Source organism: Pelodiscus sinensis, chromosome 6 (genome assembly GCF_049634645.1).
Source record: "Pelodiscus sinensis isolate JC-2024 chromosome 6, ASM4963464v1, whole genome shotgun sequence".
NCBI classification, from domain to species: domain Eukaryota; kingdom Metazoa; phylum Chordata; order Testudines; family Trionychidae; genus Pelodiscus; species Pelodiscus sinensis.
The window spans coordinates 40,769,690-40,788,129 of record NC_134716.1 but is presented as its reverse complement, the minus strand read 5'-3'; the positions used below and the strand labels follow the sequence as shown (position 1 = coordinate 40,788,129).

The 18,440-nt window shown below is 43.8% G+C and overlaps 1 protein-coding gene across 7 annotated transcripts in view; it reads left to right on the top strand.

The window, feature by feature from the left end:
- SLC28A3 (solute carrier family 28 member 3) overlaps positions 1 to 18,440 on the top strand; it is a 125,464-nt gene that overhangs the window by 27,218 nt on the left and 79,806 nt on the right. For all 7 annotated transcript variants that reach the window (XR_012904718.1, XR_012904719.1, XM_075931770.1 and 4 more), the window contains 3 exons: positions 6,418 to 6,509; positions 9,292 to 9,481; positions 12,576 to 12,720. Coding sequence is in view for 5 of the 7 variants with exons in the window: in XM_075931770.1 (XP_075787885.1) it covers positions 6,418 to 6,509; positions 9,292 to 9,481; positions 12,576 to 12,720 (427 nt within the window). In the remaining 2 variants the exon portion in view is untranslated. The remainder of the gene's footprint in view (positions 1 to 6,417; positions 6,510 to 9,291; positions 9,482 to 12,575; positions 12,721 to 18,440) is intronic.

Here is an 18,440-nt window from a genome sequence, read left to right as displayed (position 1 = left end):
TTTTTCGAAAGTGCTCTTTCGAAAAAAGGCATTCTTGAATGCAAACTGGGGTTTTTCGAAAGTTCCGCTTGCAGTCTAGACGCTCTTTTTCGAAAGAGGCTTGCAGTCTAGACATAGCCTAACAGACTAACTCAGCTACTTTTTGAAGCTACTGATCTGTATAGTTATTGATTAATTTTAACAAATGGTATGTTCTCAGAGTACCTTTTTTAAAAAAGACAATTCTTATTCAATAGATCTGCTTCCTGCTCCAAATAAGTAAAGTGCTTAAGCACATGCTTAACCTTTAAGGTAATGCTTACAGGAATAGCATTCGGAAAATGACATTTGTACTCATGAAGTGAGCAGAGTTGATAAGGAATCACTTATAGATGATTGCTAGATTATCACTCTGAGTGCCAATGTGAAGCAATGGAAACAGCTAGTAGCGTGACGGAGAGCTATTTTGCTTAAAATATCACCAGCTTCAGTCATCAGTGGGATTCTTCATGGTCTATTACTAGTACTGTAATGTCCCGCCCCGTGGGACTGGGGAAATTAGTCACGTTCAGCTGTCACACTTAGTCTCTAGGTTACCGATCAGGGTGGAGGGGGACCTGGGCCCACCCCCTCTCCAGGTCCCAGCCCAGGACCCTAAGGGTGGGCGTCTTAAACGCACCGCCCAACTGGGGGGGCTACGGCCGCAACTCACTGGTCCCTGGGGATTTCCAACCCCGTCCTGGGCTACTTCCTCCGACCCCTGCGGTCCTGTCCTGCCACGCTTGGTCCGGCGGGGCGCCGGGTGGGACTCACCCTCGCCGGCTGCGTCATTCTCCTGCTGTCAGTCCTGGAGCACCGTCTGGTACCGCCGCGTCCTCCACTCTCCGCACTGGCCGTCTCTCCCCTCTCCGCACCGGCCGCCTCGCCAATTGGGCGGGCCGCCGTCTCTCCCCCCGGGCTTCTGGCTGCCCGGCTTTTGAATCTGGCGCCCCTGGACTGGGATGCCGGTGCATGCACCTCGGGCCGCTGGCAGCTCCCGGGGCTCGGGCGCCGGGGAAGCGCCTGCAACTGCGCCCGCGGCCGCCGCTGAGCAGGCGCAGCAGAGCCGCTCCGGCTCTTCGGCGGCAGTTCCCCGCGACGCCCAAGTGCGGGGCACGGGGTTGGGGCTCGCAATCCCCACCGCCCCGTCACAAGTACCTTTTTAATTTCTCAAACATTTTGGCTTTTTACACTTTATACATAACACTCGTCGAAGCAAAAGCCTCACTCAGCTTACGTGGCTAAACAGACAGCTTTATTGATCAGTAAAGCCAAGTGAGCCAAACGTGGTCCCAGCAGAGCGGGGCCAAGTAAGGCTGGTTAATACAATCAATCATAGTATCTTTATACCCTTAGCCAAACAGTCTGACGAAGGGCATCCAATTACAGAAATCCTCAATTAAACTTGGAAAAACGAAGTCTTATCAACAAGATGGTGGACAGGTACAAAGTAGTACATCTCCTGTCCCAACCAGCCCAATTAACACATTCCAATAGCCCATTCTGTAGGCCTCTTCTCATGGGGTGACAGAAAGTTCACTCTGGTCTATGTGCCAAAGAGAAAAGCTGAAATGGTTTCTGTTATACGAGATGGCTTCTAGCTAAATATGAAATGATTTCTACGCACTCTTACAACCAGATAGGCTTTTAGTTCCTTGATAGATGATGAGCAAGAACCCCAAAATGCTGTTTTTCAAAAGGCACATATCAGAGTAAAATTACCCATTTATTATCTCTATATTTATAAATACACAATCAAACCTAACCTATTAAGTAGGGGTCGGGAACCTTCAGTGCACTGGCTGCATATAGTTCATCAGAGTTAGCAGCTGGCAGGCAACCAGATGCTTTGTTTACCTGAACATCTGCAGGCATGGCCATTGTGGGTGGTGGTGGCCCAATCCGTGCCACTTCCTGCAGTTTATCTGCAAATGATCTAGGGACAAAAATAATTGTAAGAAAATATAATTCAATTTTAATCTCTCAGAATTATAATAATCAGTAAGGATTATTTGTAGAATTATATGAAATATCTTGAGAATATATAGTAACATAGCACATTGTGTTGCATTCAGAGCTGGCCCAAGCTACGGGCTGACCGGGCTACTGCCCAGGGTGCCCCATTGTAGGAGACACCACATGGGGCTGCCAGACCGGGCGGGTTTAGGGCTGTGCATGCGCCGGGCGTCTGGGGTGGGGCCGCGCATGCACCAGGCGCCTGGGGCCCAGGGGCACCGCGCACCTGGGAGCAGGGATGCACATGTGCTGCACTCCCAGGGCCAGCCCTCGTTGCATTATACAAATAAACTAAGAAGCATAAGAATATAAGAATGACTATACTCGGTCAGACCAAAGAGCCATCTCTCAAGTATCCTGTCTTCCAAGAGTAGCCAACACTAGGTGCCCCAAAGGGAATGAACAAAATGGGTAATCATCAAGTGATCCATCCCCTATTACCCATTCCCAGCTGCTGGCAACCAGAGTCTAAGGACACCATCCTTGCTAAGAGCCATTGAAGGACCTGTTCTCCATGAATTTATCTAATTCTTTTTCGGACCTTATTGTGGTCTTGGCCTTCACAATATCCTCTGGCAAAGAGTCCACAGGTGGACTGTATCCTTTCATGCCCATTTCCTATCTTAACTATCTGTTACTAAATTGTAAATAAATCTGCCCATTATTATGCCACTGTAAGAATGCACCATAGTAATAGCTAATATTTTTTAATTAATTCACCAACAATTAAAAGGATGTTCTATCATATATGTATAACTTTCTGCTTTCTTTCCCTGTCCTTGTTGTACCTAAGCTCCTTGAAGAGGCTTAGTAAGTAACTTGTTGTTGTTGTTGTTGTTCGTCCATCGTATTCGAAGAGGACCTTGACATCTAACGGGTTGTGGACTGTCCACGGTGTGTCCGCAAATGGCTGATAAGGCCGATACGGGCATGGAATGTTCTGCCACATGTCAGGCAGACATGTGTGGGCACCACTGTTGCAGCTTTTGCAACTCTGGCTTTACGGAGTGCTCACTTCTCTTGTGCTATGGTTGTCCTTCTGGCTTCAGATGTTTGACAGCCTTGGTAGATCAGCGTGTGCCATTTCGATCGGTCTTGTGCCAGGGTCTCCCAGGAGGTGGTGTCAATATCCAGGGACTTGAGAGAGACTTTAAGCGTATCTTTGTATCGCTTCTTTTGTCCCCCGTGCGATCGCTTCCCTTGAAACAGCTCACCATAGAAGAGCTGTTTAGGCGATGCGATGATCTGGCATCCTTGCAACATGGCCTGCCCAGCATGTCTGGGCTTTCATCAGCAGGGTGTAAACTGACGGCAGGCCTGCTCTAGAAAGGACTTCTGTGTCTGGCACCTTATCCTGCCTCCGGATCCTCAGAAGTCTGCAGAGGCAAATCGTGTGGAAGTGGTTCCGTTGCCTAGTGTGCCTCCTGTATACAGTCCAAGTCTCACTGGCATACATCAGGGTAGTTAACACTACTGCTCGATAGACTTTAAGCTTTGTAGCAAGGCTTATTCCACAGCGGTCCCACCCTTCGGTCAGCAGTCTGCTGAATGCAGAGCTTGCCTTGGTGACTCTGCAGTTGACCTCGATGTCTATTGTCACTGCGCGGGAGAGGGTGCTGCCAAGATATGTAAATTGGTCCACTGCTTGCAGCTTTTGTCCCTTCACTGTGATGGTGGGCTCTTGATGTTGAGCTTTCGGAGCTGGCTGGTGCATCACTTTGGTTTTCTTTGTGTTGATGAGAAGGCTGAAGTTGTCGCATGCTGCTGCGAATTTGTCCATGCTGGCTTGCATTTCCTGCTCTGATCCAGCAATCAGGGCGCAGTTGTCAGCAAAAAGGAGGTCTCGTAGCACAGTCTCCTTTATCTTGGTGACAGCCTGGAGTCTTCGCAGGTTAAACAGTTTCCCATCGGTCCTGTATCTCAGTCTGATTCCCAAGGAACTGTTCTGAAAGGCGTCTGACAGCATGGCTGAAAACATTATGCTGAACAGGGTCAGTGCCAGCATGCACCCTTGCTTGACGCCGTTTGTGACGGGAAAGGCCTCTGAAGCTTCTCCATCGTCCAGAACACGAGCCGTCATGCCGTCGTGGAACTGACGTACCATCAGGATGAATCTGTCAGGGCACCCAAACTTCGACATGATGCGCCACAGACCTTCGCAACTGACAGTGTCAAAAGCCTTGGTGAGATCCACGAAGATGGTGTACAGTTCACGATTCTGCTCTTGACACTTCTCTTGGAGCTGTCAGGCTGCGAAGATCATATCCACCGTGCCACGCTCTTTGCGGAAGCCACACCGTGTCTCGGGTAGTGAAACGAGGTTTACAGGAGCAGTCGACAAAGGCTTCCCTTGTCGACCGATCTGCGTCTAGACTGCCACGCTGTGCCGGATCAGCTGATTGTCGGCACAGCGCAGTGGCCATTTTTATTTTAATGAAGTGGGGATTATTTAAATCCCCGCTTCATTGACTGTCGGGTAAACTAGTTTACATGGCTCCGTCGATGGAGCCATGTAGTCTAGACATACCCATAATGTCCTATCATAAGAACGGCCATACTGGGACAGACCAAAAGTCCGTCTAGCCCAGTAGCCTGTCTGCTGACAGTGGCCAGCACCAGGTGCCCCAGAGAGGGTGGAGTGAAGACAATGATCAAGCGATTTGTCTCCTGCCATCCTTCTCCAGCCTCTGACAAACAGAGGCCAAGGACACCATTTCTATCCCCTGGCTAATAGCCTTTTACGGACCTAACCTCTATGAAATTATCTAGCTTCTCTTTAAACTCTATTATAGTCCTAGCCTTCACAGCCTCCTCTGGCAAGGAGTTCCACAGGTTAACTCCACGTTATGTGAAGAAGAACTTTCTTTTATTAGTTTTAAACCTGCTACCCATTAATTTCATGTGGTGTCCTCTATTTCTTCTATTATGGGAACTAATAAATAACTTTTCTTTATCCACCCTCTCCACACCACCCATGATTTTATAGGCCTCTATCATATCCCCCCTCAGTCTCCTCTTTTGTAAACTGAAAAGTCCCAGTCGCTTTAACCTCTCTTCATATAGGACCCATTCCAAACCCCTAATCATTTTAGTTGCCCTTTTCTGAACCCTTTCCAAGGCCAAAATATCTTTTTTGAGGTGAGGAGACCACATCTGTACACAGTATTCAAGTAAGAGATATAACTTTTAAGTCAATAGAGGTTCCAGTAACAGAAATTGAAATGTCAGAAGCAAACAACATTTATCAGAAACCTGTTACTGTTTGACCTGGTGAGCAAATGTATTCCTAATCTGTTGTTTGAGTACTAATCTGAACTAAGTAAAAAAAAAATCACATTACAATGGCATGTGCCATTTCCTGTTTCTTTAAAATGAATCGTTTGCCATAGCATAAGGAGGAAAGTCATGCTAAATTTCACTGCACACCTAACTCCAGCTGCATCTGTTTACCACATTAATACAGTTTGGGTGATTATTATCTTTAAATATACCTTTGCTATTCTAGTTTAAAAGAATGTCAGGAACTGAGTTAGAGGGGCATACTTGTTGCTGTGAATTCTTTCTAAGTTTACACAAACTTAGGTGATTCTGTAGCTCAATGATTCTCAACCTGCAGCCCCTGGTTTTTGATCTGAGGAAGTGGGTCTGGCCCACGAAAGCTCATCATCTAATAAGCCATCTTGTTAGTCTTTAAAGTGCTACATTGTCCTGCATTTTGCTTCAGCTACCCCAGACTAACACGGATACATTTCTATCACTATTCTGCAGCCCCTGGGTCACTTAACACCTGGCGAGGGTAGAAAGATACAGAATGTGGACACACTGGACAATTTTAGCTTCCATATAATCAAAAGTTTGATAAAGGTTGAGTGCTTGTAATGATGAGCTGTATTTTCAAGAGATCTAGAACTACTGGTGCATGGACATCGGCATGCCCAAAAAATTACACTTTTGCAATAAAACTCATGACTTTGCAGATGTGCACACAAATCTGGTAATGAGTGCACTAATGACTAGATAAGAGCCTATCTAGTTTATGTGCATTCTATTAACTAGTTTCCACACACAGTTACAGTAATTGTGGTCACAATGCATTTATATATTTACATATGTATTTTGGGTGGAGATGCCCACATCTTAATCTTTCCAAATTTTGGCCCTTTAAGGGTCTCCCACGTCTAGTTGCATTCTACTAGCTCAAAGTCAAACAACTAACTCTAAAATCATTTTTAAGTGTTTCTTTTGCATTTTGGAATGCAAAATTAACTTTCTGGCAGTGCAGAAACTTTGATCAATCTAATGCAGTGTTCCTGTATGAATTAATCCTCTTCCTGCTTTTATTTCTTTGTTCTCTTTGTTTTGTTTGTTTGTGTGTACTTCTAGGTACCTGGAAAAGAAATATGATGAAGTCTGTGACTTTTGCAAGAAACACAAAACCAGAATTCAATATGTGATATATGGAATTTTAATAGCAGGTACTTTTATTTTTAACAAACATAGGAAATAACTGTAGCCTCTTTCAGTTTTACTTTGATTTCAGACTATTCATACTTCTCATTCACTGTTTGAGTAAAATAGCATGCAGTGGAATTTAATTGATGTAACATACTGGAAAAATATCAGACATTTCCACAGATATGAGTCCATCAAATGTTTTCTGGTTTGAGAAGATAATAGGAGATGCAAATTAATTCTAGTCCTGGATAATGGTTGCAGACTGAAATTCTCCATTTATTCACCAGAATAAACATTACATTCTCCATTTATTCACCAGTACAACATTAGCAGTTATAGTAGAAGGTTCCCTACGTTGTCCAAACAATATGCTTCATTTCTGATCTGGACCTAACCTACCGCACTTAGAGATCAAAGGGGTTGTTTAGCTACCATGTCCATTCAGTGATCAGCTTCTGTGCTCAGACAGTGGGGTCAGTTATCTTAAAGTATATGTTCTAGGAGCTTGCTTGAGACACAAATTAATAAATAATATAGCACTAAACAGCAATCAGATACCAGTGATTTTTAATTAGTACCAAACTAGACTGGATTCAAATCAGTGTTCTAGAAGTGAAAGTCTCCTTGTCCTATTAACGTTCTCCTACCTGAGCCATTCAGTGCCCACGCCACAGTGTTTCATTGCATAAAGGTCATGCCACAAAGCCTTGGTATTCCAGCATACATAGGGAGCTCATTCAAATGGTCCTGTTTGTCCCTCTCCCAATTGTGCAATAAATTGGGTTGTTCAATTCTGTTCTTTTCTGAGCCTCCTTTTGAGGCAAGTGTTTAGTATATCAATTCTACAAGTAACAACTTGCCTTAAAAAGAAAAAGAAACGACTGTTTGTTGTTATGAGCATGCAAAAGCAGGTAATTAACGGGTATTAAGTATTCTGTTGCCCCACATATTATCCAAGAAACTGTCAAGTGCCAAGTCCATTTGTATTTAGTTACAACAGGCAGGAAATGTGTAGCCTAGTCCAAAGCCCATTTAAGTCTTTGGACTCCCATTGATTTCAGCAAGCTTTGAGTCAAGCCCTTGTTGCACAGCCCAGTTTATCAAAGCTACTCTCAAATGCTTCTCCTCATTTCAACTAATACTTGCCACTTTTATGCATATTGTGGCAGATGGAATAGGAACCATTGTTTTTAAATCACACTGTTTGTGCTCAGAACACATGCTGCTCTATAGGAGGTTTTACTTTCCCTCAGTAATCAAATAAACTGCCATCTAATATATGGTAGGCTTTATTCATCCAGAAATACATAATGAAAGACCCTAAAAGCTGATTTCTAATTTAGATTATTTTAATACATGAGCAGAATAATTTCTTGTTTAATGTGGGGATTATTATTTAATGTATATTTTAAATCAATTATTAGATGCTTTTTTGTTGCTTTTGTTTACTTATCAATTCCTCATCCTTGCCTCTTGTCCATGAGACCCTTGTCATTTCTCTTCCTATCTCATCCGCTAACTATAGTTTCAACCATTCTTATTTAACTGCATTACTTTCCCCTTTTCTAATAACAATTTGTCCATGAAGTGTTTATAATGCCACATCAATGTAGTAGTTTTGGATATGTCTACATTGCATTCCTCTTTCAAGAGAGGAATGCAAATGCAGCTGAGTGAAAGTGCAAATGAAGCATGGATTTGAATTTCCCGTGCTTCATTTGCATAATCACATCTGGCCACTATTTCGAAATACCCTATTTCGAGAGAAAAACTGCTGTGTTAGACGCAGTTATTTTGGGAAAAAACCCTTCTTTCGAAATAACCGTTACTCCTTATAAAATGAGGTTTAGGGATTATTTTGAAAGAAGGTTTTTTTCTCAAAATAACCATGTCTACACAGCGTTTTTTATCTCAAAATAGGGCATTTCGAAATAGCGGCCGGACGCAATTATGCAAATGAAGCTCAGGAAATTAAAATCTGCGCTTCATTTGCAGTTTTGATCAGCTGCATTTGCATTCCTCTCTCGAAAGAGGAATGCAGTGTAGACAGACCCTTTATTATCTACTTTTACTGCTTACCTCAGCAAAGTCTTATTCTCTCTCTCTCTCTCAGAGAAATATTTCCTGACCTCTGACTGGCTCTAAACATTCAACACTCCGTTAACCCAACTACAGGGCATTATCCAAATGCTTTATCTGTTTATGACAACTATTGGCATCACATCACCAGGCCTGTAACCTGAATGAACATTAACTAACTTTGTTTTTAATGAATCTGTGGGCATTACTCTACTACCACATGTAACACTACTAGGGATGAATGTCTTATTCATAAAGTGCTTTGAGACCTACAGATTAATAGCGATGTTTATCATTTGGTTCACTATTATTACCTTGCTACTACCTTTAAAAAATTGACGTTGCTTTGATGAAGAACATAAAGAAAAAATCCACACCACAGAACCTCTTTCTTTCCCCATTTCCCAGTGATGGGATTTGACGGTGATGTTATATTTGATGTTTATATGTTATATCACTGTCCACATTTAAACCAGAAATCAAGGAGCTATCCTTCAGGACAGCACGTAAGCACATGCTTTGCGTTAAGCTTATTCTTAAGTCTCATTGAAATCAAGTTAAACTTAAACACGTGTTCAAGTGCTTTCTTAAACTGGGGATGTACCTTTCTTTGTCCTAATTAAATTAGTAAGTGAAGAGCCATCGGTTGTGCATTTTGTTTGTTTGCTTTTTTTTTTTTAAGTATAGATGCAACTGACATACATGTTCTTGTTTCCTTGATAGCTTACCTGGTGATAGTCGTCACTGCATGTGCCCTGAATTTTCAGAGAGCTCTGGCACTCTTTGTACTCACTGTTCTAGCCATCTTCTTCATCTGCTGGGATTTTTTAATGGCCAAATATGAAGACAAAATTGCTGAGTTCTTTTCTCCTTGTGAAAGGTTTCTAAAACAACAGTGGTTTTGGCTAAAATGGTAAATGAAACTGGCTTCTTACTTATGCAAAGGGACCTAATCCCATTACATTAATTTAGTCTTTTTAGCTGTTTATACCTTTTATGACTTCACTGAGACCATTTTTAAAAAAACGTTTTACTGTTTTCCTGGGAAGGGAATGGAAATGCAAGTTAATAAGCATCTTGAATTAATCCTCAGGTATTAGATCACTGTGATTCAAATCATTACTTAGCCCTCAGTTGTGGCAAGTTCCTCATTATAAAGCATAATTCTCATGGCTTTCTGCATCACTAAAATGAACTAACTGCTGAAGTCTGAAATGTATTAAATCTTTATCTAATCTGGCTAGGTACTTGTATGGCTCCATCACTATGATATCTGAGCATAATTTTATCCCTCAGGAAACAAACATGTGTACTGTGCAAAATAACATGTTATTAACAAAGTGGCTGGACTATTTGGAGCACTTAAGGACAACTCCTTCTGGCCTGTACATGACAGCAAAAGGAATGCCACATTAGCGTAATGTGCTGGAGGGAAATAGTAAAGGTTTCCATCCTGTTAAAATCCAGATAATCTAAAGGTAAAGGAAACTTGCCAAAATTCCTACTTCTGATGCTGTTTACATCCCTTTCTTGGCCTCAGACATGTTTCTGAAGAGCAATTTTTTTGTGTATATGTTTGAGAAGGATGTTTGCCAAGCACTATCCTGGACCTAGGACTGTTCAGGACAAAACATGCATATACACACTCTGAGGGTAGTAAGATGCAGGTCCAAGAAAACTTCAGAGAGGAGCTGGTCAAACTTTAGCAAGCATGGCCAAAACCAGCCAAAGCTGAGACCTCTGGACAAGAGAACGTTCTAATTTTCACTGAATTTTCTCTGACCGGTGCAAACTGGCTGTTGCTCCAAATCCCACCCCACCCCCATCTCCCTCTCAGTCTCTTTATCTCAGGTTGACCCCCATACTTGCCCCCTCTTACCATCTACTCCCCTTTTCCCCAACTCTCTTTCCCTTCCTGATCCTCTCCTCAGTGAACCCACCCCAATATTAATAAAAAATGGTGGCACTAACATGCCATTTTTTTGCCATCACATTGTTCACTCTGATTGTACATTCTACCCCTTCTCCCACCTGTCTCTCATCTGTTTCGATTCTAAATGCTTCAGGGCAGGGACCATCTTAAGTACTATCATAGTAAGCATGGGTTATGTCTACACTGTTAGTTTTGCTGGCAGTGCGTATGCAAATGAGGCACAGATTAGCAAATTGTCGTGACTCATTTGCATAATTTATGCAAGCTGTTTTTGCACAAAGGGTTTTTGTGGAAAAAAAGTAGTGCAGACATTTTGTTTTTGTGCAAAAACCCCGTTTTCCACAAAATCCTTATGCCTCTCCCAGAAGGGCATAAGGATTTTGTGCAAAACGGGGTTTTTGTGAAAAAAAATAACCCGTCCACACTACTTTTTTTTCTCAAAAACCCTTTGATCAAAAATGGTTTGCATAAATTATGCAAATTAAGCATGGCAATATGCTAATCCGCACCTCATTTGCATGTTCACTGCTGGCAAAACCAGCAGTATAGACGAAGCCATCGTGATTAAGAATACAGAAAAAGGATAGTCCAGTGCCTATGAGATGAGCTTAGAACCTGACAAATTTAAGTTCAGTTATGTGCTGATGTTGGACTTTCTGCTTGAGCTTTGGTAAGTCATTTGGTCTACAGGCTTCAGTTAGTACAAGGATAAATACATGAAGTTTGCTGAGGAAATATAGTAGTGAGGGTCATATAAAATAGATTATCAATTTGCTGTATTGATTTATAACACCTAAGACTCCATGCTTACACATTTTTTCATGAATCAGAGGGTTAGCTGTGTTAGTCTGAATCTGCAAGAACAACTTCTCGTTATTTTTTCATGACAAACTATACAAATATCCAGCCTACTGCAATTTGTTTTTTTGCTTCCTTCTCTGGTTATAGGTATGACAAGATATTTTTTGCTAAAATGGTGTAAAACAAATTCCTTAATGCCTTCCCCCTCTGCAGGCACACATACTTTTGATTAGTGGGACATAACACGGGATAATAGAAGAAATTTTAGAATAGTATAAGTAGTCCCATCACATCATTACCCTTCTGGAAGGTCTGAAATGGACTTTTCTTAATTTTGATTGATTGTATATATATTTTGGAATATTCTATTGGAGAGATTATAGTTTGTTCCTGGGAAACAATTAGAGAGAGAGAAAAAGAAGAATGTTCTAATATGTTTAGAGTGCTAGCCTGGATCTTAACAGATGCAGGTATCATTTCCTTCTCTGCCATAGACTTTCAGTATGATTTAGATCTGCCACTTAGATCCAGATCCTCAAAGTTATTCAGGCTCCTAATTTTTTATTAATTTCAATGGACATTAGGAACCTATATACCTTTGAGGATCTGGGCCTTAGGCTATGTGTGCTTCAATTCTCATCTATAAATTGGGGATCCTAATGCTTTCCTTCTTCCCAGGGCTTTTAGGATATTTACATTGACAATTGTGAAGCACTCATACACTCATACCTAAGATGATGATAAATAATATGAATATCTGTGTCTGAGATAAGCCAGAGTTAGTCCAGAAATACCTGTATGTGAAAGTTCAACAAAGTATTTAAAATGGAAGCACAAGTTATGCAAAAATATTTTCCTCTCTTGGGCAATGATTGGAGAAAAATTCTGGTGGAGGTTTGGTTGTAGGGTGATCAGGCAAAATGATATTATCAGGAACATCCTGATATTAGAGGCTTTAATCTTCTCCAGGCAGTTGTTGGACACACCACACCCCTGTTTTTCATACTTGCTATCCGATCAGCCTATCTGGTTGACACATTTTTATTATATTCATAATGCTGCTAGAGTAATGTTATCTCTGAGTAATTTTCTATTTATGTCACTATGTATGTTTATGAATTTGCCACAGGGTGTTCAGAGCCTGGGATGGGTGGACTTTGATATAGCAGTATTAATCTGAAAAAATTTAAAAACAATTTAAATTGGAGTAATTTATATCTGTTTTTAGCAGGATATTGAGTGTGCCATTCATTATGTGTTTCTGATTTGATAGGGTGGTGTGGATAGCTCTAATTGCAGCTGTCATTTGTTGGCTCATCTTTGACACTGCCAAACAGGGTACCAATCAACTCATCTCCTTTGGGGGGCTTGTGATGTATGTTCTCTTGATGCTGATCTTTTCCAAATACCCAACCAGAGTAAGTATTTGGTTAACTCGTGATCTTTTCCTTCATTTTGACTAGCTCTCAAGAATATATTCACTAGAACTGAACAGTTCCCAGAAGCCCACAGCAATTTACATGCAATAGCCTAAATTTTCTAAAAACGTAATGATATGTATTGTACTGCACAGGCAACCTGAATTCTGGCATTTCCTAACTTGAATGCTGGACTTCGCAACTTTATTTTTAATGTAATATTGAGAGATACCTATATGCATATGGTCAAATATCTGAATGCTTAAAACAAATCTCAATAATAGTTCTGCTATTTCCTGATTCTGCAACCCTTATTAATACTGAGTGTCACTTATTAATACTGAGTGGTATTTACTTGTGTTAGTCACTGTGTTTTATGAAGTCAGTAGAACTGGTTGCATGCAACACTTCTCAATGTAAATAAAAACTGAATATGAGTTACAGAATTGTGCCCAATAACAGCAATAGAAAATCCAGGGCTTTCTAAGTTAAACTTCATGACTATGTTATTTTCTATGTTCTGTATAATTAAAATATAAGTTTATACAGTACATTTTCACCAATTTCCATATAGTAAAGAATCCATTTCACTCTGACTTAATGGAAAAATCACAGCACATATTTATGGTGACCATATTTTCTGAACCAAAATTAGGGACATGTTAGCGATGCCTCCTGACCCTCCATTAGTCACATTCCCTGTCCCCTGTTAGCCACACCCCATGCCACAAGAAGTCCCACTCCTGGAGGTAGTACTCCCGGGGTCAAGATGGCCAGATATAAAGAGTATTGTGTGACTCCTCTAAGAACTCCTCCCACTATCTTCTATCACTAGGGATAGATTTGGCCCCCACAGGACTCCCCATGCAACTATCCTGCAATTGCATTAACCCAATTTGCACTGTTAATGCATTAACTCTGGGGGAGAGGCTGAGGGAAGTGTTTCCTCTGAGATATTCCTCTCAAGAGTGGAGTGAATTTTTTCTTGTGCACCAGTATTGAGTTCATGCGCACTTGTTCAGATGTGTGCCACCGTCGCATCCAAGTTATTAATAAATATCTTATAGACCTCTCCCTTTTCCCCTCTTCTACCATGTCTCCCATCCTCCCCTCACCCCATCTGCTCCCCCGGTGCCTGCTGTCATCCCTCTACCCCTCACCCTTCTGCTGTTCTGGCTCCTGCTCTTCTCACTCTCCTCAGACTTTTGGGGACCAGCCCCACTCTCCATCCTCCTTGACCCCTGCACCCACCCCTCCTCTAGCCCCACTCTGATCATGTGTAGCTATCCCTCCCCATCCCTTCTCCTAACACCTCCCTCTACCCCCCCCCCCCCCCACCCTGCCTCTCTCCTCTGTCCTCTGTCGCCTGTCCCTCCCCTCCAAGTGTCTGTCCTTCTGTTTCACCCCTACAATCCTCCTGGCACCTGCACCATCTCTTACCCCTGCACCTTCCTAGTGCCTCCCCCATCCTCACTGTCCCTGCCGTCCTTGCCCTCTTTCTCCCTGGTGCCCACCCTCTCATCACTCTCTGCACCAGTTCCCTTCATGCCCCTCTGTGCCCTCACCCATGATTTGCTCCATCCCCTGCCTTCCTCATGCCCACCCTCCTTTCAATCCCTCTTCTCCTGGCACCCACTCTTCCCCTCTCCTCTTCCTCCCTCTTGTCCCCATTCTCCCTCCCCTTTCCTCTTCCAGCATCACCCTGTCCCCTCGCCTCTCCCACCCCCACTGACACCTCTCCTCCCTCCTCCTGCCCTTTTCCTCATTGTCTCCTCTTGGCCCCCTGACATTTGTCTCTAATCCACCCTGCCCCTTGCTTCCTGCTCCTTTCTTCTCCTGCCCTGGCTCACCTCAACACAAGCCCATTTCTCTCCTCACTCCCAGCTCCTCCTTAGTTCTCCTCCTGTCCCTTCCCTCACCTTCTACCTTCGACATGGAAAGCAGTTTTCACAGACTGGAGTTGGGGCTGGGGCACTATTTTTAGTACCATGGACCCAGCCACAGAATCCCCCACGGCCCTGGTCCCAGCTGCTCCTGGACTGGAGCAGAAGCCTCTTGTGGTCCTATTTTTAGTACCATAATCCCAGTCTCTTCAGGTGGCCCAGCTCCAGCTGGAGTCAAGCAGCAGCTGCACGAGGCCTGTGAGGCTGCTCTGGTTGGAACACATTTCGTGTTGCGCCGCTTGACTCCAGCTGGACCAGGGGCTGCCTGGGGGGACTGGACCAAGGTACTAAAAATAGCACCGTGGGCAGCCTCTGCTGCTATCCGGGCACCTGCTGAGCCCAAGCATGCCCTGCCCTACAGCACTCCCAGACAGAATCCTTGTGGTCCCTGCCAGGACTCCAAGGCATGGAGGTCTGAGAATGGCTCCACCGGATTTTGCTTGGATTCACTCAGCCCCCTGACAGCAGCAGAAGCAGCCACTGTACTAACAAATATCCTGGAGGAGGAGGAGGTGGTGCGGCCAGACCAGGGACCCCACACACCAAAGGCTGTCCCGTTGGGGCAGGGAGGAGGCCACATGGTGTGTGGTGGTGGGGCAGTAGGTGGGAGAGTGTCTTGAAAAAGCATACCACTAGAAGCCAGCCTGGCTGCCCACTGGCAAAGCTTCAATGGAGCCACCTACGTGCTCTGCGAGGGTGCAGGGAGAAGGCTGTTATGCTGTGCAAGGAGCAATGCACAGAGCCATTTCTTGATCACTTCTTCCCACAAGCCGGTGTCCACATCAACTAGTGAAATGTCTGGCAGAGCTTTCTGGGACATTTCACTGTTTGATGGGGCACTGAGACAGAGTATTTACATTTGGGACTGTCCCAGAAAAATTGGGACATATGGTCAGTGTACACATATTACACTTAATAGATCAGGGTCAAATGGTAAAAAATGTCTTTGTTGTTTGGCTAGCACTCAGATTTCAATGGCCTAATTCCATTTCTACATATGTGCAGATAATCCTATTGACAATTACAATATTTTTTAATGAATGAAGACAAAACATAATCCAGTAAAAGGGAGAATCACAGAATACTAGAACTGGACAGACTTTCAGAGGCCATCATGTCCAGTCCCCTTCACTCACAGCAGGACCAAGCACCATTTAGATTATCCCTGACAGATATTTATCTAACCTGCTCTTAAATATCTCCAGTGTTTGCTATTCAACAACCTCCTGAGGCAATTTATTCCCATGATTAACCAGCCTGACAGAAAGTTTTTTTCCCAATGTCCAACTTAAACCTCCCTTGCTGAAATTTAAGACTATTTCCTCTTGTCCTGTCCTCAGAAGTTAAGGAGAATAATTTTTCTTTCTCTTTGTAATGCCCTTTTAGGTACATGAAAGCGGTTGTCATGTCCCCTCTCACTCTTCTCTTTACTAAACTAAACAAACCCAGTTCTTTCAGTCTTCCTTCATAGGTCATGTTTTCTAGATCTTTAATCATTTTTGCTGCTTTTCTCTGGACCTTGTCCAATTTCTCCACATGGTTATTGAGTGGACTTGGGGATAAGGCATTGGCCTGGGGACCCAAGGATTCAAGCCCCACTCACCTTGACATTGTTCTCACATTCAGCACCAGTTGCCCCAGGCATGGAGCTGGCTCTCCCATTAGGAAGACAAGATAAGGAACGCCCTGAAGGTAGCAAGGTGATGCCCAGAACTGGACACAGTACTCCAGTTGAGGCCAAGGGCACCCAGTATGCTAGGCAAGGGAAGCCTCTGACTTCCCAAACTGCCAGGTTGGCCTTGCCCATATTCCATCCCCAGAACACCTACTGTAGGCATTCTGGGGCCGGAGTGTTGCTTCCCCCAATGTCCGTCCTCCATAGGTTTTGGGGCGGCTCAGGCCACATGGCTGCCTCCCTTTCCGCTACTCCCAAGCCAGGGAGATTTGGGCGAGCTCGGGCTGCAGCCACCTCTGTTCCCACTTCTCCAGAGGATGGAGAGGCTTGGGCTGCATGGCCTCTTCCCTGCCCGCTGCTCCAGGAATGCTGGAGCACATGCACATGCTCTTCCCCTCCCCATGTGGGTGAGGCACATGCACACTTGGAACACTGCTTCTCCTCTTCTCCCGGGGGTGGGGCCTCAGCAGAGGGGGCAGAGCTGTAAGAGGAGCTGATTAGGTCTCACCCAGCCCCAGTTGTACTGACCGCCTATAGTTGAAGCCTAATCAGCATAAGAACATGAATGGAAAGATGGGGTGAAATACACTTCAGAAACCTTTAAAACTATAAAAACAATGGCCCAGATACTAAAGTCCTTATTCACCTTATGTTGTGTTCTTAATCAGATGAAACTCCCATTCATTTCAGGATTTGCCACAATGGGAGTTTTACCTATTTAAGTACTGAAAACCAAATAAATCTGTACTTTGGTCTAAAGCCTAATATTGATTTTCCTAGTAGTAGTGACCAGGCCTGTTAGAGCATTGGGGAGGGTATAACTCCATGGCAAAAAGGAGAAATCATGTAGGATGCAAAGTATTAATTCAAAGCTAATTACCCCTTCACTGTATTTTCTGAATATGCCTTCTGGTTTATTTATCATTGTTTTCCAAGGACATGTGAAAGCTGCTTCAAAACTCTGTTGCACCATAGTGATTTTATTAAAGGTTGTGCTTTGATTGCCACATATCCCTGTTCAGTTTTTACTTGTGGTAAAATGCATCACACTATTGTCTTTCATCTGAGTCATACATTAATCCCCTGTCTGGTTCTTTAGATTTCCCAAAGTTGCCTGTAACACTTCCAGGTCCATGTAGAGGCTTATCATAGCCAAGGGAAAGAGCAATACAAAGAACTCTGTGAGGATGCTTATTTTATCAATCTGACCTCCTGAGAGCACCTTCCATTCCTGATTAATGACTGTTTGATTTTTACCCCATAATCCTTTGCAAAGCACTTCCACCAGCAACTGAAGAAAAATTAATAAGTGCCAGACCTAGTGTTCTCACATGGGTCTTCATTACGTCTACTTGACCTATATTTTTTTAAGTGGAAGCAAATCATCAAGGCTGCTCCTTCCTTCGGTCCTTTTAAATTGATTACATTTACAATATACAAACTGTGGTAGCAGAGCAGAAAGCCTGAAACATAGGGTTGTAGTCACCCATTCACATTTCCAGATGGAATAACACAATAATGAATGCTTGTATATTGTTATAAAACTAGCGTTACCCATCCCGTTGTGTTGGTAGATGTACACACGTTCTCCTCCCTCCCTGCTGTACCCAAAGGCGGGGAGGCTTGGGCTGGCTCGAGCCACGTGGCTGCTTCCCTTACCCCTGCTCCAGGGTTGGGGAGACTGGAGCCACATGGCCTCCTCCCTCCCCACTGCTCCCAGGGGCGTGGAAGGGGGGTTGGGACTGTGAGTCTTCTTCCCTCCCCTGCTCATGGGATGCTGGGGCACGCACACGTGCTCTTCCCCTCCAGGGGAGAGGGGCCCGCATGTGCACTGTCAGCATGCTGCTCCTCCTCCTCCCCTCCCTGTGATGAGGGTGGGGACTCAGCGGAGGGGTGGGGCTGCGGACCTGCCTCCCCATAGAAATTTCTGAAGACTCTCCTTCTATAATAGTATAGACAACAACAGGGAACACTCATGTCGCAGGTCATGGGCTGCCTGCATACATTAGTCAGTTACCAAGTTGCAGTCAGAGAACAAATAGGAGGGTCAAGCGCAAGCCAGGTCAGGATATCACAAAGTCAGGCCCAGGAACAATTTGCGG